Source organism: Zonotrichia leucophrys, chromosome 2, assembly GCF_028769735.1.
Source record: "Zonotrichia leucophrys gambelii isolate GWCS_2022_RI chromosome 2, RI_Zleu_2.0, whole genome shotgun sequence".
Lineage (NCBI taxonomy): Eukaryota > Metazoa > Chordata > Aves > Passeriformes > Passerellidae > Zonotrichia > Zonotrichia leucophrys.
Genome location: NC_088171.1, coordinates 70,864,453 through 70,889,167, shown reverse-complemented (window position 1 = coordinate 70,889,167; position 24,715 = coordinate 70,864,453). Strand labels below are relative to the sequence as shown.

Sequence of the window (24,715 nt, the reverse complement as noted above, 5' to 3'; positions counted from 1 at the left end):
AATGCTCCCAAGGAGATTATTGCTTTTACACAGTGATGGGAAGCAAGCATCCCAAAATGAATGGGACAGAGTAAGAAGCCCTGAGATTAAAATTCATATTGTGCATGTATTTAAGGACCAATTTAAATTCATGCATTCTTACCTGCAACATTTCCTAAGCTTTTGAATTTGTCACTTCAAGGTGCTGCTTTTGTGTTGTTTAAGTTAATAACGTTGTGTCATTGTGTAACCAAGCCTGCTTTCAAATTCTGCAAGATGTAGAGGTAGCACAGAACAGGAGTGCAAACAGAGATGCCCAACAAGTGGTCAGCTGCAGCTTTAGCTGCATGCCAGACATCCCTGGAACAGACTTGGGAGCTGATTACAGCATACCAGAGAAGGTCTGGGCTTTGGCAAAGAGCTAGAAATCAAAGTCCTAATTTCCTGACTCTGTGATGACTGTGAGTCATAGCCAGTTTGGAAAAACTCTATTCCTGTTCCTCCACAAGTATAATAATGCTTTGCAGCTTTTTGGCGTTCAAAGCGTTAAAGGAATTATATAAATGATACTTATTGTCAAGGCTCATGTAATCTCTTCTAATCAGAACCATAACACTTTCTTGTTTGGCCTCAAACATAATCCTTTGAGATCTGTGTGTGTGTGTGTATACATACGTGTATGTATGAAGTATGCAGTGAACAAGCTCTACTATGGTTCAGAAAAGCCTCATCTGGGCAATGACTGTGAGCCAGACAAAACTGAAAAGAATGAAAACGGCCAGAGCTTTCCCTCCTCTCAAGCTGACAGATCTCATGCACTTGAAGAACAGCCTTTTCTTTCTCCCACTCCCTCCTCTTTGAGGACCAGTGATCTGTTTCATCTGCCTCAAACAAAGGACTCTTGAAAGATGTTCTCTTAAATTTATTTTCTCAACCCTGGGGCATACAATTACCGCTGTTCACTCATGCTTTGCCTGTTTAGATATTGGAAGGGTACATGTACTTTCTGTCATTGTTACGGCATTCCCAGGACAGGCAGCATGTTCCTGATCCAGGCTCTGCCCACTACTGGCTGTGGAGTCAGCAAGCCAAACCTCGTTTAGGTGCTTACAGAAACAAATGGTATCTTTACTGAGCTGATACCTGACCAGTGTGATGCCTCTCAGGTTCTGATCTCTGCTCAGTGAGATGGGAAAACCTAGTAGGAAACTGGATAAGGACCCTGAATGCTGCCTTTGACATTGCAGCTAGTTCCCCCAGCGGCATTCCTCAGGGAGCACATGATCGGCATGAGTAAACCCCCGTGACTCCAAAGATAAAATGCTTCACTAGCCCAGGCAAAAAAGGTTACAAGTGTAACTTCGGACAGGATTCAGAGAAGCACTCGGGTGTTCTTTGCTTTGTGAGCACTGTAGGATAAAGGAACAGGACACACAACAGACACAGGATCTGTTGAAAGCTGCCCATTTTAGCTGTGTGTTCAATTCCCTATGTCATGGGAGAGGGAAAGAAGTGGTTGTTAGCTCAAGTTTGGCAGCATCGCAGTTGTAACCTCTTAAAAGCCCACTGCTGTTTGGATTTGCTCTGTGCAGGATGAAAACATTACAATGAAACACATTTTAAATGCAGGAGTCCAGCTTGAGAGACCGGTGCAGAAATCCTTGTTAAAACAGTCACTCAATGTCGATTTTATTACATCATGTTGTAGCAGTATGGTTGCAATTGGTGATTCAATACACACTTCAGCACCTTGCAGGAAAATAAACTGTGGGCTGGCTGCCTGTTTGTGAGTGTCCATCCTTTGCTGAAGCCTCAGCTCTCTGGCACAGTCCCAGAGCTGATTTCACACTAACGTGGCGAGAGCCTGGACGTTGTGGGAGCTTTCAGAGTTCCTGTGCACAGCGTGGTGGTTTCTGATGCTTCTGACTCTAAGGCTGCCCTCGGGGCTGTGCTGAGCCTTGGCCGCGTGGCTCCGGAAGGCCCGGACGGTGCGGATAGCGAGGATGCAGAGCACAAAGCTGGCAAAGTACAGGCAGGAAGCCACGACCCCGAAGAGGCCGACGGCCGCGTCGCCGCCCTGCACGTCGCAGCTCATGGAGGTGTAGCCACGGCGCGCGTAGAGCCGCTCGCGCCTCCTGCACACCTCGGTGGCGTTCACCTGCCTGACAAAGTGCAGGTACAGCCCCACGGCTGCCAGGTACGCCAGGCCAGCCAGCAGGCTGAAGGCACATTCGCCTAGCAGCAGCCCCATCCGGAGCTGATGGATGGGTTTTGCCCCCACAACGAGGAAGACGAGGGTGAGCGTGGCCCCTGTCAAGCTGAAGGCCACTCCGCCGTACACGCAAGGGGCTCTCATCTGGGTGAACTGCATGTCCAGCTCCCTCACCTCCCGCAGCTCCGTGCCCTCAAAGGGGCTGTAGGCTGAATTCAGGTTAAAGGATCCGAAGCCTCCGAGGGACGTGAAGCCTGCAACGGAGGCTTGGGAAGCGCCCACACAAATCAGCACCAGGAGGTTAACCGTGATTTCCACGAACTTCAAAATGCCTGGGAGGAGCAGAACGATGGGAATAGGTGTCAAAACCACATCTTGTGCAAGCTGTGGGTGACAGAAGTACACCAAAACCATAGACAGAGAGTACTAATACTGAGATATTCCTCTTGGCTACAGCTACAGAAAAGTACTTGGAAAAAAAAAAAAAAAGAGAAGCCTGAACTCTCACGGGTACATTTTGGAGGCTGGGCAAATTATTTTTTTTAATTTGTCAGTGTGCTTGATAGATGGATCTTCATGCAGTGAAAAGAAATCCATAAAAATTTTACAGAGCTTGTGTTACTGCCAAGGCAAGCGCACAGTGATTATATTTTGGCCTGTAACTACTTGGCATAAACACACTGAGCAAGAAATATCCAGTATGAACAAAATGCTGAGGCTGATGCTGACAAAAACCTAGAAGCTTCTAACAGCTTGAAAAATCGTGCACGTTACTTCAGTCCTTCAAAACACATTTACTACCTGAACTTACACCTTTTTTTTTTCTGTGAAGGTATTTGTTAATTTCAACTTACTATCTAACCAGATGCAACTTGCACTCTAGCTCCTTAAGAGACAAAAATCACTCGTAACTCTGAAGGCGTTTCTGATTGCACAAAAAAAAAAAAAGGCAAAAAAGGAGAGTAAGGGTAAGGAAGCAAAACTCACCTTGTATGCAGAAATAAATTAAGTGAATTTGATACTAGGTCATATGCACTCTTTCACACCCTGACCTTCAGAAGAAAGCCTTACAACTTCTGAGTTGGCTCTTCACTTTTTCTTATGTTAGGCTACTAGTAATAGTAACCAAGTATCTTTAAGGGAAAAAATACGAACAAAACTCAGAACTGAAAAGGGGAGAAATTACTTATTTTTGTGGTAGCAGCCTCTCAGGAAGCTGCCTCATGTTTGATAAATCTGATTATTCTGTGACAGCTCACTAGGGGTCAGACTAAGATTAGCAAACATGACGGATGTTGAAGCGTAGCACAGCTAGAGTTGCCTACTGGGGAAATGAAAACCCTTAGCGTGTCAGGCGTGTTGCTCTAAAGTTCTGAAGTTAATTACAGAATTGTAAATCTTATTATTCCATTGCTGTCTGACAGCCAAGAATGTAAGATGCTTGACACAGTGGTCCTATATTTGTCTTTAAAGTGGAGCAGAATCTGTGGTTTGCGCACAGACTTTCATTTTATGCTACTAGTGCTGATCCACATGGCATTTCCCTCTTGAGCAATGGCTCAGTTGTTGTCAAGGCTGTATGGGCTTGAAAAGGAAGGGCTGAAGCAGGAACACAAGGGAAATAAACAAATTCCTCTCTTGTGTTGCCAGATGCTTCTAACCAAAGAAAGCCAGTGACAGCCACAATGAAGGATTATCAGATATTCCCATTCTGCCCCTTCTTACTCCCCCCACAGAGGGCTAAGGTAATGAGTCCTTTCCTGCTGCTACTTGCTCTGCACAGGAAGGTAGTGTTAGTTAGAGCAGACAAAAATTCTCCCCTTGTTCAAGAGGAACCAAGTGAGCAGTTCTGTGTATGTGTTCTTCAGAGGTGATGCTGATTTCTGCATGGCAGCATGCCTTTTCTTTGACCCTTCTGCACAACCATTTCTGTGAAGCAGGGCAATATCTGTGCTGGTTACCAAGTCTCATCAGGAGGCTTCAAGTATTTTAAAGGATGTATTTGTGGAGCTAAACGTAGAGAGAAATTTAACTTTTGGCCCAGGAGTTAGGATTTGGAACTTCTTGTACCAAATTCAAATAATGCAGCCAAAAGACTCGTAATTTTTAATAGGTAAGGAGTCATCACTTTACTAGGACTGTTCATAGTATTTTGAAAGAGTAGTAGCTGTGCAGAACATTAATTGGAACTCAGTCAGGTGGGATTTTTTTTTTTTTTGTCTGCTCAGTTGAGTTGTACATTATACCTTCCAAATACAGGGAGTCAGCTTAGATCCTGAGGGCCCTTAGACAGTGTGACAGTATTGGATGCAGGAGGGCACTTCCCTTTCTAAAGGCTGACTATTGATTTCATAGATGTTCCAGCAGGAAACAGTTCTTACAAGTCTACGTGGAGGAAAAACCATTTGATTAAGGGAAACATAAATTTTAAGTATGTTTGGCTACTTGGTAGTTGGGAACTCATGATCAGTCAGCTGCTGACTTCAGAATTTCCTTTTCATCTGTGTGTACTGAGGCCCCCTGACCTGCCAAGCATCAACTTTTCCTCCACCTCACCTTGCTGAGCTGTGGAAAAGGCAATTTTCTGTTCTCAAAGTAGTCACTGCCTGCTGCTAACCTCCCCACATTTATAATTGACTCCAATCCTCAGTGATGCTGCTCCAAAACTTTCTGTGTTCACACACATTCTGTATGCCACCCCTTGACTTTGCTCAGCTGACTGATAACGGGATGACAAATGTGGTAAGTGCAGGTCTACTGTATTTTTAACCACAGCAGTAGATGCTTTAAAGGCATTCCTGAAAAATCTCCTTAGACAGGGCTTTCAGGTTGGACAGGTTTTGTATGTACCCACACAGTTGTGACACATGCCTGCTGTAGAATTGATTAGAGTGACTAAACAATGGAGAGAGGTTCAGCAGCAGCTGCTTCACCAATCACTTGTATCATCTGGATTAACTTGGATTTTTTTAAAAGAAAGTGCAAGAACAAAGCCTCCTGTATTAAAGACAATTTTAAAATGATAAGCAGTATGTAGAATGAATTACAGGTCTATGATGACAGCCAGCTGGGTTTATAAACGTAGCAGACAATTAGTGGAAATGCCTAAGACGTTGTATAATCACCAGGGCTTTGATGGAAATATTAAGCCTTACAGTATGTTCCAACCCTGTAACCCTAAAAGCCTCTTGCAACCCTAATCTGTGATAGTTACAAGTTCATACAAAATCCTACATCTATATAACAGGATAGGGTATAGAGACTATACAGAGTATATATATAGAGAGAGAGAGAGAGAGAGAGAAAGAGAGAGTATAGAGTATAAAGTATAACAGGATAGAGACAGATTTGAGAAGCAAGGAATAAAAGGACAGGTAAGTTTTGAATCTTAGCTCTGCCAAGGTATGGTGACACATCCTAGCAGTGACCTGTGTCAAGCAGTGTGCTGCTGGTGGAAAGGATTGAGTTATTAGCCACGCTTCTGAGTCTGCCCTGCCATTTCTGCTTTCACAGGCCAGTTAGCCATGTCATTTTGGAATTACATCTGCAGAAATCAAAAGGTCTTCCTACAGGGAAGTTGCTTATCTCTACAGTAATTCCCTAATCCCATGCAACACTGAATGCATTGCAAGATTTAAGTGTAAAATAACCAAAGGTCTGAACAGCTCAGAATTCTATTGGTTTAGTTATTTTTTTCCTTTCTCAGGTTCAACATCTTTGGATTTACCTAAAATGTTACTTATTAGTATTAAAATCAGCACATTTGTATTTGTATTAAAATCAGTACCGTCGATACTGTGGCTTTAGGAACTAACCCTCTCCTTACTGAATAAGTTACAGGAGTCCTGTCAGGGCTCCTGGATTGCTATTTCCTTTCCTATGCCTCTTTCCTGCACTGCTTTTCAGCACTGAAGGTGAGGAGAAGGGCTGCAACCTAGAAGTGGGTGTTGCCAGAGATTTCCAGAGAATTGTTTCATTAGTTCCATAAAATCTAAATCTGCAGTGGATAGTAATTTCAATGTATCCTACTTATTAATTTTGCTTGATTGCAGTTGTCTTTCACTGTGAGTATGCTTCCTGCTATAACCAATGATATAGCCTTCCAATTTATACTATTTATGTACTATTCACTTTTTCTTTCCCTTGCTGGGATATTTCCATGGCATCAACCCATTGAACAATGGTTTTATCTTCTGTCAAAAGTGGGCTTGACCATCCAGCAAAGCTGACACGTGGGCTGGTTAAGGGTACAGACCCACAGGCAGCTGACTTAAACAGCTCCCACTCTTGGCTGGGCAGTCACTACTTTTCTCCCTTACCTCCACATTAGGCCCTTCTAAGAGCTGTTCAAATAAATTAAAAATAGCAGGAAACTATTTAATTCTTTTCTTGGTTTTGTTCTGCAACTTTAGCCTCTTGAGGTGACTCACAGCATATCTGATGAGCAATTGTGTTGGCATGAGTTTAGCAAGGGCAGTAACAGCCAGGACCAGAGAAGGACCAGAAACTCCACTTCTCAGGTGAGGTGAGCTGTTAAACCCACGTGCCCTGCCTCATAAGACCACCCTGTGGCTGAATGTGTGGTACCCAGCAACTCAGCTGTGCACTCAAGTCTCGTGTCAGAAGCCCTAAAGAGGAATTTCCATCCAGGCACTGTGGCAGGGCAGCTCTGATGTTCAGGTGAGGGAGTCGTGGTGTGTGTACACACGGGTACATAAAGTAGAATGGTCAATTCTTGCTTGTTCCTTTGTTTCTGCAATTGCCATAAATGAATTTGCAGGACAGACAGTTCTGGCTCTTTCATTTGAACTCCCCTGATTGGATGAGGGCCATACTAATGGAAAAGGCCTTCAAAGTGTCTCTCTCCACTGTATCTGGGACAGAAGTCACCTTCTTCCTCCACTGAATGCACATGGACTCCTCCTCCTCTCTCTTTTTGTATCATTCCCTCCTCTTCAGTGAACATCACTGGGTAATTCCAGAATATTCTAAGTCTACCACTCTCCATTTTGGCTTGCCTTCTCCCTGGGCTTCCTTTGCAGACCACATACCACTGGGACCAGCAGGACCCAGGGCAGCCCTGGGGGTGTGTGGCTGCCACCCTTGGACACCTGGATCCCAGTGGCAGGGCTGGTGACACACAGGTCAGAGGCACCCATGTCACATCCCATTAGGGGTCGCTCCAGGAGAAGGGAAGAGAGGAGTTAGAAGCTACAACATACATGAAAAATCTTTCTCCAAGCCTTTTTCACTGCAAGTTGCATTTTGTTTCTTTTCCCCCACCCTCTGTTTGGGTAAAAGCTTTCTGCTTTTCAGAGATAATCTTCATGTTTTTTCTTTTACCCCTCAAAAAGGAGAAGACAAGTATTTTGAACATATATAGCAACTTACAAAAGCAGCAGTCACTCCTGAAAAGGATCCCAAAGGGAGAAATCTCTTGCCAGTGCAGCTTTGGCGTTCCCCAGAGACTGAAGGCACAGCTCAGTGTAGCTTTTGGTCACCCCTCTGCTAAACTGAGTCAGTAGCAGGAGGAAAAAGATAAGGAGAAAGGGAGAAAATTTCAAAGTAAAGCAGGGTTTGGCTCTGCTTTTGGAAGGGGACAAAATGTGACAGAAATGGGGAGAAACCAAAACAGAGGAGGAGAACTGAACAAGGAAAAAGAAATGAAGACAACAGTTGCAAGAGATCAAAAATATAAAATCTGGATGCAAAGATGTTTTAATACCTTTCTTCTAATACCATTATTCCATTTATGTTGAAAGCAAGATCTTACTGAAACCAGTAACAAGAATTCAACCAGCTTCACTAAAGCAGAATAAGGGCAATACACAGATTTTTCATAAACAAAGAAATGTCCCCCAAGCCCCCATACCACTATTATTTTTGCAGGTCTCTGTGTTCTTCAGCCAGTGGTGGGACTTAGCTCTCACTTAGTCATGCTAAAATCAAAGGCAGAAAAAAACAACCCAACCCTAAAACACAAGAATTAGGCAATGTAACACCAACAAAATCTTGGCTTTTCAGAGGACCCAAGGGATGCACATACTCAGAGCCAAATGCATCTAAATTGCATGGATGTGCCCAACACACTTATGCTCATTTGAGATATCCATCTTACTGGAAATCACTGAAAAAACAGTTTAAAACTGGGAAAATTAAATTATTTATGTGCTCTAGAAAAAAAACTTTATAATAACCTTTTAATAATTTGTGTCTCTTTAGTCAAGATAATCACACTGTTAGGAAATCTCAAAGGATGACCAGCCTTGGTTTTAATGACTCAGAGAAGTCTAGCATTCACAGAGTGCTCAGATCCAAATGTATTATCCTGTTTTTTCTGTGTATCCTCTTCCCTTAAAGAACAACTATCCCACCTGCTCTATTCTTTCTGCTTAATAACTTCCCATCCTCTAAAAAGTGCTGTCCAATTTTCACAGGAAAGGGTGGACTTGAATAACTGCATCATCCTCTATCCCCATATTTTCCCACCACTGTAAGACAGTTTCAATACAACCCAGCCCTTGCCTGGGAACAACAGCTATGGTTTACTTGTACCCAGTAGTTCTTTAAAGCATCACTTCTAGAATGTTCTTGATTTCTCTCCTGCTAATTGAGCATGAGTCATCTTTCCTAATTTTGGAGAGGGTGGGAAGCAAAAGATCTTGCATTAAACTGTAGTATTTGACAGTACTGCTTAAATTTAACAACTGCAAAAGGCTGCATTCTATTTGTAGCACTGGTAGGTCTCTGTATGGTCACCTCACATTCTACATTTCAGGAAATGGCCTTTTTTCCCCTTTTTTTCTTAATGTACCAATAGTTCTTTCAAGTAGTAAACAAGTGTCTTGGTATTGAAACCAGCTTGCAGGAGTTTTTTTAAAAGGAGTTCAGAAAACAATGAAACGTTCTTGTTCCGTAAGCCAACTTTCCATGGCCACTCCCTCTGTTTGAACTGAAACTGAGCCACCTTTAGAAAGTACAAAGATTGGGGTGTTATTGCTCTTTAAGTAATCATAGCCTGGCTGAAGGTGGGTCAAGTTGGAGGCACCTGTGAACCCGAGCTTCTCATTCACTTCACTAATTGTACGTTGTCACACTTGGTGAGCAACATTCCTGTTTGGGTGGATTTTTCTCCTTTAAGAGAGCTAGGATCACTTGCTCAAGAAATAGAGCTACATTCAATAGATAGTCTGTCTGCCATATCAATTGGCTTTGTGAGCCACTTTTTAAAGAGAAGAGTTTCCCTTTGTTCCCATAATTTGGGTCAGATGTAGGGAAGACAAACCTGGTTCTCTCACAAGAAAGAAAGATGCTGTAACTCTTCTGTAATGGCAGCGAGCAAACCTAAGATTTGCCAGTATGGGAAGCATGGACTGGAGTCTAACACACACCTAACAGCAACTCTGCCAGCATCTTCCCCTGCCAACTCTAGTGAGTCTTCTCAGTTGCAGCTCTCCCTTCTCTAAAAACAACCGTGTACATGTTAGCACAATGCCAAAAGGTGGATGAAAATAATTTCATATGAAAACGTGGGCAGAGTGAAGTCCCGAGTGTTGGCAAGGCAACAGTTTGCTGAAGGTAGGATTTGGCATCTGCAAGTAGTGTAGCTCTCCTGAGTGTTTTTATAGAGCCAACTGCTCAAGGCTGTTTGTATTTCACAGTAAAAAGGACTGAGCTCCAAATGAAATACTTTAACATCAGAACAGGAAGGAAGGTTACCTGCAGCTCTGCTGCTGTATCTTGTTACTCTGCTGCTTTAATTAAGCATTTTGAATAACTGGGATTATTTTAATCTGCACAGCTCCATCCAATTCCCACTATTAATATCATCTGTCTTCACAATTACAAGATTAAAAACCTTGATGGCAACTTCAGCCTGTTAGTCACGCTGTATTTAAAATATACTTTGTAAAAGATAGAAGGGGAAGCTGTCTTGTGAGACTATAGGGGACCTTAGTGCTCCCTTCTCAGGCAGAAATACATGGAGATACTGCCACAGGAACAGTGTTCAGCAGCTTTGGGCACAATTTAAAGGAACTAAGCACAGCACATTGTGGGGGCAAAATGTGAAGGTGGTGACTACAAAACACAACAGTTTCTAATCCTGTTGGGTGCTCCCACAGGAGTATAGGTGTCCTGCATTGCCATAAAGATGCAACGTGCTGCTGAATGTACTTGTCAAATGCTTGTTTTCACACACAGAGTTACCTGCACTATGCACATTTAATGACCCTTCAGTGTTTTTGGACGTGCATCCCTGAAGCTACAGGAGATTTCTTTACTTCAGTCCAATGCCTCTTGCAGACCACTATTCTCCCCCAACATCTCCACAGCACTGAAAGAGATACGAGTCCTCCACAAAATGTTTTCCCCCTCCTGCTCCCATGTCTGACTCCAGGAGGAGCAGTATCACAACACAACACAAGAAACAACAGCAGCATTATGGCTGAGAACAATGGCATAACTCAAAGCGAGTTTTTATTTGTGTGAACCCTGTGTCTTGGCTAACTTCTCATCTCAGTATTTTTTTCTACTCTATGAGTATTTCCCAGCATGCATAGCTCTAGGGGAAAAAAACTGTGTTTTGTAAAAACAAAAGCTTATAGATGTTTACATTTGAATTAATGCCGGCTTGTTAGTGCATGAATGTATCCTGGAGAAAGTCATTGTTACTCCCTCATTCTATTTCCTCCTCCAAAGAAATTCAGTTTGATACTTCCTCCTGGCTATGCTTGAAATTGGAGACTTTTCATGTTGTTACAAACCATAATACTGTCTTTTTCTGAGAGGAAATTGGTCTGAAGGTTTTAACAATTGTGGATGTTAGAATGTAGGCTAAAGGCATGATTGTTTGGAAGTGCCTACAATATGCTTAAGAAATCTAACACTATTCAAGGAGCAAAGCTGTATTCATAGCAGCAAAGAACAGGGATTCAATTATACTTGCTCCCTCACAAACTGTTTCGTAACCTTTTCAGTGTTGTCTCCCTTAAAGGCCAAATGGGTTGAAAAAAAAAAGAAAAAAGTTATTTGCTCAGGAGTCATGACCAGCACAGTACAATTCTATAGAAAGCAAAAGCACAAGTAATTTTCTGAGTCACATACTGACCAAAGATGGCAGAAACTTAATTTTATGTCTGCTATTTAAGAAAAACTACAGGAGGCATTATCCAAGAATTGCATTGCTCCACTTCTTTCACACCAATATAATAAATATAATAAAAAGAAAATTAAAAGTTTTGAAGGTCAAGTGACCAAATATCTGAGACCAATTTATTATCAGCAATTCACTCCTGGGTTCAACTCAGCTTTTCCTTTCACTGAGGTGAAGGAAGGCAGCCAACCTTGAACACTTTTTTCATTCCATCTGCTAAACAAAAGCACTGAATCTGGTTATATTTTAAGTATATCTAGGGGAGTTATTTGAAAGGCAAAATGGTTACTAATTTAGGTTTTCTATATAGAATAGAGAACTACATAAATTTTACTTGCACTGTGAAAAGCAAATTGAATGCTTCCTTCTGACAGAATTTCAGCCTTAAGCATCCCCAGGTCAAAAAACTCTTGCTGTTTTCAAGAGGTGCTGCTTTAAATGACATATGTAATATATTGTGTGTAAGCAGTAAGAAATGGCTATTGCAAGCAGCAGTTCTTTAGTTAATGAAAGGTTTGTCTTTATCACAGTTTATTTCAAATTCCCGTAAATTATACAGTGCATCTAGGCAGTTTGGTAAGTCTATAAGCTGTCCCCTCAATCTGCTTCACTACTGCAGAAAGAGAAAGTGGCACACTTCAGTTTCCACAGCCTTTTGATCTGTAACCTGCAGGCCCACAAGTGCAGCTTTCCTGTGTAAAATCACCCAATATATAGAAACTAGACATAAAGACAGCATAGTGGGGAATAGTCGAGAGTTTTACAGGGAAGTCACTTAAAAGAATCAGCAGATATATGAAAAAATGACACAAGCTTAAATGACCCAAGCTCCTGTGAGATAAACAATCATTTCACTGGTTAGCAGTGGTTAAAGGGTAATAAAAAGGAAGCAGCCAGTTTTCAGGCAACTAGAGTTAAGGGAGCAATCTCTGGCTTGTGCTGCCTCTCACCAGTGTGCCCATGTTGGCAGTGCAGTGGGAGGGCACTTGCAGAGTTGCAAATCTTGTTGAAGACACAGGGACTACAGGACAGGCATTTTCTGGGGAGAGAGAAGTATTTCATTTCGGCTCTAGTTTGTTCCAAAGGGCAGAGTGCCTGCTAGTAGTTACAGCTCACTCTTTCATTTAGTTCTATCCAAAGAAAATACAGTTTGTGCACCCTGGGTCTGCTCTGCAATATGGCCCAAAGACCTGTAAGGGGAAGTTCCAAGCATGTCCAGCTCAAAACTACATACCAAAATACTATGGTGGATGCACAGACTAATGAACTGAAAAGATTGAAAACTGAGATGGTGAAGTCTGCTTTAATAAAAATAATCATAAAAATTTCTTCATGTTTGCCAACAGTAAAATTGGTAGGCTGTTAAGAGCTCAAGCTTTGAATGAGCAATTAATGAAATCAGTGTTTAATAAGCAACCTCCACCTCATGGTTGTACAGAAATACCCACAAACAACCAATGCCCCTGTGGACAGAGCACACAGATGGGTTCTAAGCAAAACATTTCCATTTCAGGTAGCTTTCTTTGAAAACATCAGCTCAGTGTTCACTGATAGTCAAACACCACACATAAGGTAGGAAGCATTAGAATAGGATTACAGAACCAGAGCCTTTAGGCAGATGTCTGATTCTTTCTGGAATTTATAGGGAATTTTTACTGCATTTCTGGTCAGCCTATCTCAAAAAGGTGTGGTAGACCTGGAAAAGGTATAAGACTGGAAAACTGACCAAAGCTGGCTATTGTTCAATCTGTGAAGAAGGGGCACAGGGAAAAAGGGAAGACTTCATTCTAAAACCATAAATCTCATAGAGAAGCTGAATATATGAGATTATCACTACATATTTAGAATACCATCAGAATCAGAAACACCTTCTTTTAAACATTCTAAGGAATGAAACAGTAGTACTTCAAGTGAAACTCTGGAACTCCTTATCTTAAGGTAATGTGAAGGTCAAACATTTAAAAAAGCGATTCAGCAGAGAATTAAACCAATTTCATAGTCCTGTAAAGAGGTATTAAACACAACAGATGTGAGTGCAGTCTTCCAATTCAGGAAATTCCACCAGTCCAAAGTCTGGAGTCTATTCCAGAAGACAGCTTACTCTCTACTGGTCCAAACTTTGAGGGTCCTCCTAAGTTTGTACTTTAGTCCATTTCTTGGGGGGAAGAGTGATGAAGTGCCTCGTATGATCCAGCACTGCTGTCCCTGTGATCCCACTTGAATGGCTTTGAATAGGTATCCCTCATAAAATATTTTAACAGACTTTTTTCTCCTTCTGTTTTCAAGATGGAAGGATTAAAAAAGAGCAGATTGTTTTGAAGTTTCTTAGATGGTATCAAATGTTCCTACCAGCAAAAGGGGTCAGTATCAGTTTTTTCTTCCACTATATTTGGGTTTATTGTCCTAATGTGGTTGTGGGGGGAAAAAAAGGGGACAGGGAATAGGGAGGGACTGGGGTAATAACAAAGACAGGAGAATGAGGTTCTAAAGCATCCTAAGGTCCTAAGCTGTTTAAAGGATCCCTAAAAAATCCAGCTGCTTATTTCTCAAATTCAGCTTGAGTTTTTTGGGATATAGGTGGTAAAAACATGGATGAAGGGGGAACTATCTGGGTGAAGCCATAGCTCTGGTTGTATAGAATTCCTCTCTAGTTTGCCAAACTGCTTTAGCAGTTTGCTGAACTGCTCAAAATGCATAAAGAACATAACCTAGGTGTTTGTCTGCCAGGCAAAAGATAAAAGCCCCAAAGCTCAACTACTTTGTGGACAGTCAAAAACTGAGGTTCACATTTCAGTTGTTGCTTTGGGAAAGATTGTGCTTCATCACTTCATTTCCCAGCCTTGTTTGAGTCTAGTTTATATTAAAATGATGGTGATTGGGAAGGGGAAATTTCACCAGAGTGCTGAAAAATCACTGGGAAAAGAAGGAGATGGTTAATAAGTATTTACAGGAACATTTCATGCTCTATAGTGTTGCAGCTCCAAAGCACTGACTTCTTAGTAAACAATCCATGTTGTTCATTTACAGCATCTACCATAACTGCAGGGAATACAGAATTCTGCAAAACAATTCTAGTAAAGTCTGCTAAATCTTGGTACTTCCAGAAACTAAACAGGACAGTAACATTCTCATAATCTTATCAACCTTCAATATATTTTATTTTTTAAAATAAGGTTGCTAATAAAAGAGTTTATTTTCTGCATGATCTCTTTTCCCTCCTCCACTGCAAGCTCAGACATGAAATTTTTGGAAAACACTGAGCAATACCTGGGGGAGGGGTGGGAGTAAAATCATCATCATCAACTGATGTATCCAAAACTAGGACGTTTAAAAAAATCTTAATTATGTTTAATGCACTGAAATAATGAAAAGCAAATGCAGGGGGAAAACCCCCCAGATATTGATATTAAGCTATCCATAAGTCCAAGCAATCAGTGAAACTGGAAACTAAAACTAACTTGCCACTCCATTTTTCTAAAGCTCTGATAAAACAGGGCATGGAGTTTTATGCAGCTTTTCAGACAAGTTAAAATAATTCAGTTTGTTTAAAGAAGAAACTGATGATACAATTTAATAATAGATAAAATATCAGTATGGCTCCATGTCATTAAACCTTTACTAATGTTTGCAGTTACATCTGAAAATGAAAACCAAACTGCATACTAATACACATAACATATTTTTAAGACAAAATAGTTCATCTCACTCTTAAAATTATTCACAGATCCACATACAGAGAAATACTAAATTGATTGTGCTACTTAAGTTTCCTACATGGAGTGAAGAAATAATCTAACATTATGTGCTTTAATTTACTTCCAACAGCTAATCTCTTCACTTTTCTCTCTACTGGAGGACACTGAAAGTCTATTTATAGACATCAGGCAAAGATTTTGCACCTAGCTGCAAATTCAACTCAGACTGCAGTGGAGCTTTCCTACAGACAAGGTGAGAATGATCAGTGCCCTGAAAGAGGGAAAACTTTCAAGGGTAATGAATATTTTAACAACTTCTTTTTTTTCAGTTTACAAGAATGAGTTTACTAAGGCTGATTTCCTCCCACATTAAGGCTCATTTCTGTCCTTGTTGCAGTTGCTTTCTTCCTAAGAAAAACCCAAGTTATTTCTCCAAAACTGTTTAATTGGATTCATGTCCAGAAAAAAATTTTGTTTCCCGTAATGATGCTTTATAAAGATGTATGAGTGATAACTGGAGTAAATCCAGAATTGATAAAAAGTGTGAGAAGAATGATTGGGAAACAAACTATCATCAAACCTTCAAGAGCCATCTCTAAACTGCTCACAGATGTAAATGTCTATTTTATTCCTAAATCCCAAAGGCTAACTCTTGTTGCACAGACTGGCTGATTACACACATGACTTACCGTGGTGCTCTGGATGCATATCCCAGAGATGTATTTTCAAGTATCTAAATATCTGTATAAATATTGCCTTTAGGTGTCTAAAATGGCATAACCCTCAGTTATGCCATTCATTAACTCTCTCAGTCCTTGTGGCCTTTTTTTTTTTGGTAGGTTTTTTTTTCCCATTTGTTTTCTTTTATTATAATATTATTCCTCTAGCTCTACTTTGGTGTGCTTCTAAACACAGAAACCAAATCCAAGAGAAGTCCTTGGAAGGAGAGGGGTGGATGGCAGGCAATAAGAGTCTCACATACCTCTTGTTGTGCATACCTTTGAACACTTCATTGAGAAGCTTTCCTTGGGAGGATAAAACTCTGGTGGTGGGCCAAAATACTCGTGTGCTGCTCCTGAGGTTTTAGAGTAAGGGTCTGAGCAAACAGGAGAAGTCCTTGAGTGCTGGCCACCTCGGATGTCTCTACAATGGAGTAAACAACTGATGGTCATACATTAGGTCATAGTCTCTCCTGAACCTGAGAAAGGAATGTTCTAATGTCCTCCTGAACATTAGAACATGAGAAATTATCAGATGCTCCTCTCAGTGGAAGCAACTAGTTTGCTTCACAGGCATCTGACCTTTTTTTGCTTGCCTGTTTTGAAAGCAAATATCCCAAAAACTTGCATAAATCCATGTTCACAAGGATATTTGCATTCAATGGTCCTTATTTTGGAAAACAGCGGTACTCACTGGGTAGGCTGGCTGAACTGTTTAGCTTACTGGCAAAAGGTAGAAGGAGGAAATAACAACTTTTTCACGAAAACCAAACAATTTAGCTACTCCATAGCAGGCCAGATAATAGAAATGAGAGAGATTTTGGCATAATAAATGTGCAAAGTAGCACAACTATTTAATGGGTGTTTGTACTTCCAACTAGCGTCTCTCACAAAGATGTCTTTTAAAAGAATAAAAGCTATTAAAATAAACAGATAAAGATTTTAAACTAGGGAAAAAACAGCCTATTCAAATTTTTGAGGTCCTTGAAGATAATTGAAGAAGAATCTAAAATCAACCCTCCTCCCCAAAAAGATCCATTTCTCCTGTCTCCAGTTAGTCTCTTCATTGATACAATGGTCTAGTTTTCTGCAATGACATAAGCTCCATATCTGAAGCCTGATGATTTTTAAAGTTGGTGAGATTTAGGTTATTTTATAGGAAAAGTGCAATTTTCCCTTTAAAGTGAGCTAACACTCAAAAGAAACATTGGCTGCAAATTTGTGTGGTCTAACAGGAATTTTCTCCCTCATTTGAAGAAGAATTAGAGCTTGCCTTTTTCAAGGTACAGCTGGATGAGTTTGTTATTAAAGGGTATTTTAAGTCTCATTCAGCATTATTATTTTTAAAAGTCTTCTTTGTATTCCTTTTTATCTTGAATTTCTTATCCACAGATCAGCATTTTCAACTGTAGTTTTGTTTCCTAGTATCACTGCACTTCACTAAGGTTTATCTTCATCCAACTCCAGACCCAATATTATCTCGTTCATCCACATTAAATCATGTTCTTTGTAGTTCTTACATTTTAATTAAGGCATTCAATAACAAGACCAATGCTAACGTCTCCGTGTTTAGCTGCCAACAGCTCTATTTGGCTGAAACATTTCTGATTTTTCTGACCTCTGTCCTGTGTCTTGTGCAACTACCAAAGCATCCTGTGCAGCTGTGTCACATAAATTAAATAAGCTGTGTGATTTATAAGACTTCCAGTAACTTGAAAGCAATCCCTTTGGTACTTCTGATGCAGCTGCTTCTCTCTATTGTTTCCTGTTACTTGCCAGAAAACAAAACAAGACAAAAAATCAAACCAACCCCCCCCTCCTGCCTCAATGTTCAACAGCAAAGCACATTTAGGGGGAAAAGAAATCCTTTTTTTTAGATGCCTTTTTTTCTCACTATGCCCTGTTCTGGCCACCTTTGCTGTTGTTTTTCTTGAGGATTTTATCATTCTAGGTAATTCTCCTCAGCACTGGGAAGAAGGTTGCTGTAGGAGTTTCAGACAGAAATGCATTTGGAAAGGGAAATACTCTGGCTAGAAAGTCTAGTTCATCAGGGATGAAAGTATTAGGCACCCAAAGTACAGCTTCCATGAAATTCTTCCCATGTATTTCATTACAGGGTCCACTGGTCTTCTGATCGATCGGCCAAAGTTTTCACCAAAACCCATGAGAACTCCATGAGAACCAAGCAGAGGAAATGCTGTTGGGTTAAGCCAAACTCCTTCAAAACAACTGACAGAAAAGTTTTTCAATCAGTTTTAGTGGGGTCTGATGGCCCCCAGATGCTTGACTTGACTCTAAGAATTATCTTCACGGCTGTTACAGATTTGCAACTGCAGCTTCCCTTCCTCTAATCCCTGGTGGATACAGGGATGTCTGTGAACCTTTACAGTCCATCCATCAATTTTCGATGTACAAGTCCAAACACATAAAACTAACAGCAAAACCAAGAAATCCAGAGAAGTGCTTTATTAAAAAGTGGTGGTTTAATTTATTGCTAGCCTCTCACACATTGCTTATATTATGCTACACATGAAAGGAAAAAAAAGCCCCCATCAAACCTCCAGCTCTTTTGCTTTTTCTTTTTCTCTCCATTGTGCTATTAATGTGTTACTGGCATTAGCTGCTCTCATTTCTAATATGTTCAAGATAATTTAACTATACTGCTTGCCAATATCTGCTTTTGCTAAGGCCAGGCATTCAGCTTCTGAGGATGATTCTTAGGCTGGTCATTTTTCCCATTTCTCTCCAATTTTCATAATTTAAGAGAGACAGGAAAGAAAATTCATTAGCTACATTCACGATGCAATAGTTTTAGTGCTATCCAAGTGTTTTATACTTATCCATAAGTATTACTTGTAGTCCACACAGTGCTCTCCTCTGCTCCTTTTATTGTCATCCTGTTTTCCTTACTAAAATGCATATTATCAGGGAGTACTTCAGTATTTCAGCTTTTCAATAATCTCCATTATATTTATCTCCTCTCCCTGTTTGCCCTTATTCTGAAATTCTCCTACATGTCCCCAGAGACTAAATGGCAGAGATGAACACTCTGCTGCCACGGCCAATTTGCCAGTGGTGTTTGGATCTACAGACCTCTCTCCCAAAGTGCAGCCACGCACTGGTATGACCTAAAAGGAAAACAGCCTAAGCTCACGTCTAGCGTGCTGCAGCCAGGCCAGGCTGGAAGGAGAAGTGCAATAGCCTAAGAGTTTATTTGGCACTGGAAACTCATTAGTTGATCTGCTCATTGTGCTGGTAGGGGCTGACCCACTCTCAAGTGCTGCCAACAGCCTTAGACACTTCAACAAGCACTCATCTATTGACAGTGACTACTGAAAGTAATTTTATTTCAGATTAACAGGAACATGTTCACAGCAACTTGAGAGTTCACGAAGTCCCTGTGCTGGTCTCAGTCATGTAACATTCTTATTTAAACAATGCATATTTGGCAAGCCACAGCTTGCTGTCACCTGCTGACCAGTGTCTTCAGGAACTATACAAAGACTCACAGCCACATTTCACCTACTTGTCACCCAAGCTGATTGAGATCATCCCAGGAAATTCACATCTCTGCCTGTGTTACACAGCCTTTCTGTCCTGTCTCCAGCTCAAAACAAAGAAAAAAGGTTAAATTTCTAAGTGTAAATTTCCAAGTGCAGTATGCTCATGCTTTCACAGCTTTCTTTACTATTGTAAATTAAGCCTATTTAGAAGCAAAGAGAAGGCAGACATTATAGACCTGCTGTGATCTATTTCTCTGAGAAAAAAAGACGCACCTTGCATTGTGCAGGTATGGTTTTCTTGCTCTTCTGTCTTCCTTGTATCTGTCAGATCTATGGTTCTCATGGTGCCGGTGTTGCTTATCTTGGTATCGACTCCCAGCATGAGACATCTTGTTTCTCAGATGTATTCTCTCCTTCTAAAATAACTTCCTGAGCCAGAGAAATAAAACCAGTCCATTTTATTGCTCCACTTAAAAGTTATTCATTGACCAGCACTCACTTCCATTAAATGCTGATTCAAAATTAGTACAGACTTCTTTAAGTGAAGGAAGTAAAACCCTTTAAACTACAAAGTAACTTCATTAAAGCAGGAATTTTTTCTTTACCTTTTCATCAAGTAAGAGCAATGTTTCCGTACCTGACATTTACTGCACTCAGCTTATTTACTAGGCCTGCTCTGATTCTTCTGCCTTTGCTGCCAGGGCAAGGGATCGTGTCCACCAAGAACTGAGACTCGTCATCTGCAATGTTGTGTCTCAGGTAAAGCATTAAGCCCAGCAAGTGCCCGTGCACTGCACGAGTGTGCCCACAGCTGCCCCTGGCACAGGGAAGTCTGGAAGAGCAGGCTGTGACCTTTGTCCTGGGAGTTTCTAAGAGGAGGGCACCCGTGGGTGTAAGCAGAGTCACCACCACACGTTGCCTATGATTTACATAAACATTAGGTACCGGCAAAGCTGTGCTGGGCTGAAAGCGAGCTGGCAAGAAGTTATACCCTGATAATTCCGTATTAAATACCAGCAGTTTGTTATTTGCTGAAAGTTTCTTTATCTTTCCTAGTGCGACACGATTAAGCCCAAACCTGTAAAATAGGGAAACAGACTTCAAACACCTGAGCAATCTTTAGGCTCATTTGCCTTCATCACAGCCCTTCATCATCCCTGCATAAGCGTCTGCAGTCGGTTTAATTTGCACTGATCAAGGCTTGATAGCCTTCCTCCATCTCCTTTGGGCGCTATAAAGTCAACAAATATAAAGATACAAAAATAAGGAATAAATTAGGATAAACATACAAAAATAAATGAATAAATTAATTTCTGTTTACATCTAAGAGGGAAAGTGGCAGCGCCTTCCCCCGAGGGCAGGAGCCATTCCGCCGGGAAAGGTTCCGGGTGCCGCCGCAGAGACCCGAGACCCCCGTGGGGCCCCGGGGGTGGCCCTGGCGCGGGCGCTGCCCCGGAACACACCGGGACACACCGGGCACCTCCCGCGGGCACCTCCGCTCCCCCGGGCCAAGGCCCGCGACCCCCGGCCCTCACCTGAGGGAGCGCCGAGCTCCGTCCCGCCCTCAGCAGCTCCCGCGGCCGCCGGCACCGCCCTCCCGGCCCGGCCCGGCCCGGCCGCCTCCCGCCTGCCCTGCCGGGCCCAGCCCCGCCGCTCCTGCCTCGGCAGCCGGGAAAGGTGAGCAGAGTTACGAAATCACAGGATCGGTTTGGTTGGAAATGACTTAAAGAGATCTCTGCGATCATCACGTCCAGTCTGCGATCCAACACCGCCATGTCAAGCAGACCATGGCACTGAGTGCCGCGTCCGGGCATTCCTTAAATACCGCCAGGAATGGTGAGGCCGCCACCTCCCTATGCAGCTCACTCAAATGTCTAATCACTCTTCATGTGAAGAAATTCTTCCTGATATCCTGAACCTCACCTGGCACGGCCTGAGGCTGTGTCCTTTTGTTCCGTCGCTGGTTCCCTGGGAGAAGAAGCCATCCCCCACCTGGCTACACCCTCCTTCCAGGCAGCTGTAGAGAGCGATAACATCACCCCCGATCACTCCTTTTCTCCAGGCTGAACACCCCCAGCTCCCTCAGGCGCTCCTCATGGGATCTGCACTCCAAACCTTTCACCAGCGTTCTTGCCCTTTCCTCCTCCCCAGTGAATAGGAACAAGGGCGGTGGGGATGGGCAGGTCTCTGGGAGCACACCACAACCCGGCCTTTCTTTAATTTAGTAATGTCCCTGTGCCCTACAGTGCTGAGGAAGAATTTGGTCACCAAGGATATAAAGCCTGAGGGTTAATAAAGTTGAAATTCAAGGTCCCCACAGGTTGCCTTGTTGTTTTTCTAAAGCCACCTCCATTGACTGGCAGCGTTCAGAGCAGAAAGCCCCACAGAATGGGGGGCTGGTGGGGTGAAGGGAAGGAGGTAAAAGATGATGGGTGAAGCTTGTGCCCAGGAGCAGCTGTGTAACACAGGGAATGGCCTGTGTTACACTAGACAGGTTGCACAGGGAGGTAAGCAGATAAACTCTCCTCTGGTGCAGAGCCATGTTTTGGATAAACAGCCATTTGAATGCATGCAGTCTCCTTCCCTGGTCTCTCTGCTGAAAGCCCTCCCTGGGGTGTATCGGCAGGGGCTGTGTCGCCCTGCTGCCAGCCTGTGATGTTTCTCTTAGAGAGGAACAATGTGCTGGTCTCCTCAGGATGCCTTCTGTTGGTGTTTATAATCTCTTTTTGGAGAGAGTCTGGACAGGCTCTTGAACCGGAATTGCAGCAAATGGCTTGTTGGTTGTGCAGTGCTGTACACAAAAGCAGCCTGTGCCTGGGAAACAGGATGATGGTGTTAACATGACACCGTGCCCAGCTAATACTGAGCTTTGGAAAGCTTCCCTATGCTGTGGCACTGTCCTGCACAAAAGCTGGGAGCAGGAAATCCCTTTCCTTCCAAGGACTTTCACAGCAGCAAGCTCGGGGTACCAGTGCTTTGTGAGTTTGGGCTAAGATATGTAGCCTTTAGTGCAGTCCCATGGCAGAGGTAAATCCAAAATCCCCTGAAAGTAACACACAGGTAACGGAGGAGCTGCTGTCCCTGAAATGAGGAGATAGCTACAGGAATTGAAGGCTCAAAGTACATGTTTTGAAGTGTGGTAGGAGTGTGATTCCCTGCTCTGGCTGAGCTGTGTTAACAGCTTATTTTGCTGTTTACCGTTTTCACCTTGCCTAGACCTCTTCTGCTTTTCCTGCCTTTAGCTGTACATTTCATCTTCTTCTTGCTATCTTGCACCAACTCTACTGCTTGCTTGATCACATAATAATCCAGTTCTGCTTGCTTTCCAGCCAAAACCAATTTACTTTCTGCTGTTTTAGTGAGTTGAATTGGCTTTGTGCTGCAATCAAATGTGCACTGGAGCAAAGACTTGGCAGAAGCACATGTCCCACAGGGAAGAAACTGGGGGAGGGATGGGGGAAGAGGGCTACCTCTCTTGGCAGCAGTGAGTGGTGACTGTAACTGAAGCCCTGATGAGAAGTTGCAGTTTGAGACACCACTACCATCAGTTGCTATGCCTTCTCAGTTTGGGGCTGTCATCTGGCTAGCAAAGGCAGCCTAACAGCAGGAGTGTTTTACTGTTTCGTAGCTTTGTTTGTTTCTAATTCCTACTGTTTCTATTTAAAAGTTGTTTAAGCTAGTTTGGCAGATTTTACCCCAAAGATTAGGGTGCCTGCATGAACTCTGTTCTCCTGTCTAGATAAGAAATATTTGGGAAATCGATTCACCATTTGCATCCAGCAGAGGATATCTACTCTTGATGGAGAGTATGAAGAATTACATCTCTCTTCTGGTGGGCAGGTTTCATACAAAGTTGAAAAATCACAAGGAGTTATGGCTGGAAATAGATTTTTTTGCAGGGGCTGAAATATAAGAGTATCCTTGACAGCCACTGTTTGCAGTATAACTAGTAGTTCTGTTAAAGCATTTCTCCTTCTGGGCTGAAAGGGTTCAGGTGTGGCCCATTTTGGTTTGGAAGAGTGGGTGGAACTGAAGGGATGCTATTATGGACTGGATAAAATTCAGTGAAGCCGGTGGGCAAAGTAAGTGTTTAGAAGAGCTTAAAGTCATTATGGAACCAGGGAGTTGAAATAACAGGGTCACAACCAACACAGAATTACAAGGTGAGATCTACACTAAAAAAACCCTTAACTCTATGACATAAGGGTTTTTCCCCTGAAGACTCATAAAGAAAATACAAGATAGGTAGTGGCTGCTGGAGTTGCCTATATATGACATAAGAACCAGTGAAACAAGCCAGAGAAAATCATGCTGACTAGGGAGAAGCATCCAAATGTAGGAGTAGGACTGTGTTTCTAAGGAGAAAATCATGAAGGGATTAGATATTGTACTGGCTAAATTTAAATGACAACCACCAAGGAAAAAGATCAGATCATTTGTTTTTACATTATTGCAGGTGAAAGGATGCTGTGTTGTATGTAAACAGATGGGTTTGTATCAAAGATGCACTCAATTCTGTCATCAATTTCTCTTTGTAATAGAAATAACCTTTGGGACTGAATTTTGGCTAGCTGATGAAGTCCAGAGGGACTGATGTGCAGAAAATGAAGTGTGAACTGTTTTGATATTTTTTTTTTCCCCTGGTAATTTACTCGAGTAGGTCACATCTGTGTCCTGGATCAATGTAGTCCTGGATACATGCTCCTGCCTAACAAAACAAAACAAAACACAATGAAACAAAACAAAACAAAAAACCTAAAACCTAATCTAGGTACAGGGTACAAGGTGCTATAAATAGATCTCCAGGGACAGATTTCTCCAGCCAGGCAGGCAGGGCACCACTGGAGTTTGTTCAGTCTGACAGGAACACTAAGCTCCTGAGATCAGCAGGACTAAAATTAGCTTTGGAACACTATTTTCTACCCTTATGCTGCTGCTTTTATATGAAATCTGTTGTTTATTGTTATAAACAACAAGAAAAGAATTTGGATTGAAGGCTTTTTTTTCCCCTTTCTTAAGGAGATTTTGAAATCCCTGGTCTTTGGAATGGGAGGTAAATTCAGTTTGGGAACAAAGTAATTGGTTATGTGCGGTCAAAATTTTTCTGTGCTAATGACGAAAAAAATCACAACACAAAACAATTTCTTCAGCAAAAGAAATGTAAACAGTCATGACTGATTTAATATTATATCCTTGGTGTGTGCTGTTACAAATACTTAATTTTAAAAGCAGTGGAACCATGATCTTCTTTTATTTTTGTCTTTGGAAATGTGGGAACTGTTTGGTCGGTAGCTGTTTCTCTTACAAGGCTGAGTACTTCCCAGCACCTTCTGAGTAATTGTCTAGCTCTGATTTGGAGATCTTTACAACATGGCTTTCTGAAGAGAGGGATTTTGTCTCACTGAATCTAGACCCTGACTGGGGAATAACCAGTTTCTGGGACACATCCAAAA

At 42.0% G+C, this 24,715-nt stretch overlaps 1 protein-coding gene across 5 annotated transcripts; it reads right to left on the bottom strand.

Moving 5' to 3' along the window:
• Positions 1–892: 892 nt before the first annotated feature.
• Positions 893–21,265, bottom strand: LOC135443207 (MARVEL domain-containing protein 3-like). Of its 5 annotated transcripts, none has more exons than XM_064703435.1 (4): positions 21,186–21,265; positions 19,536–19,691; positions 16,023–16,201; positions 893–2,523 (listed from the first exon to the last, which is right to left on the bottom strand). In XM_064703435.1, the coding sequence occupies exons 2-4, from the start codon at positions 19,649–19,651 to the stop codon at positions 1,823–1,825; spliced, it is 996 nt and encodes a 331-aa protein (XP_064559505.1). In that variant the 5' UTR covers positions 19,652–19,691; positions 21,186–21,265; the 3' UTR covers positions 893–1,822. The 5 variants fall into 5 exon arrangements, with proteins under 5 accessions (XP_064559505.1, XP_064559503.1, XP_064559504.1 ...); XM_064703433.1 differs by lacking the exon at positions 21,186–21,265 and adding an exon at positions 20,798–20,842; XM_064703434.1 differs by lacking the exon at positions 21,186–21,265 and adding an exon at positions 20,584–20,666.
• Between the last annotated feature and the right edge of the window lie 3,450 nt (positions 21,266–24,715).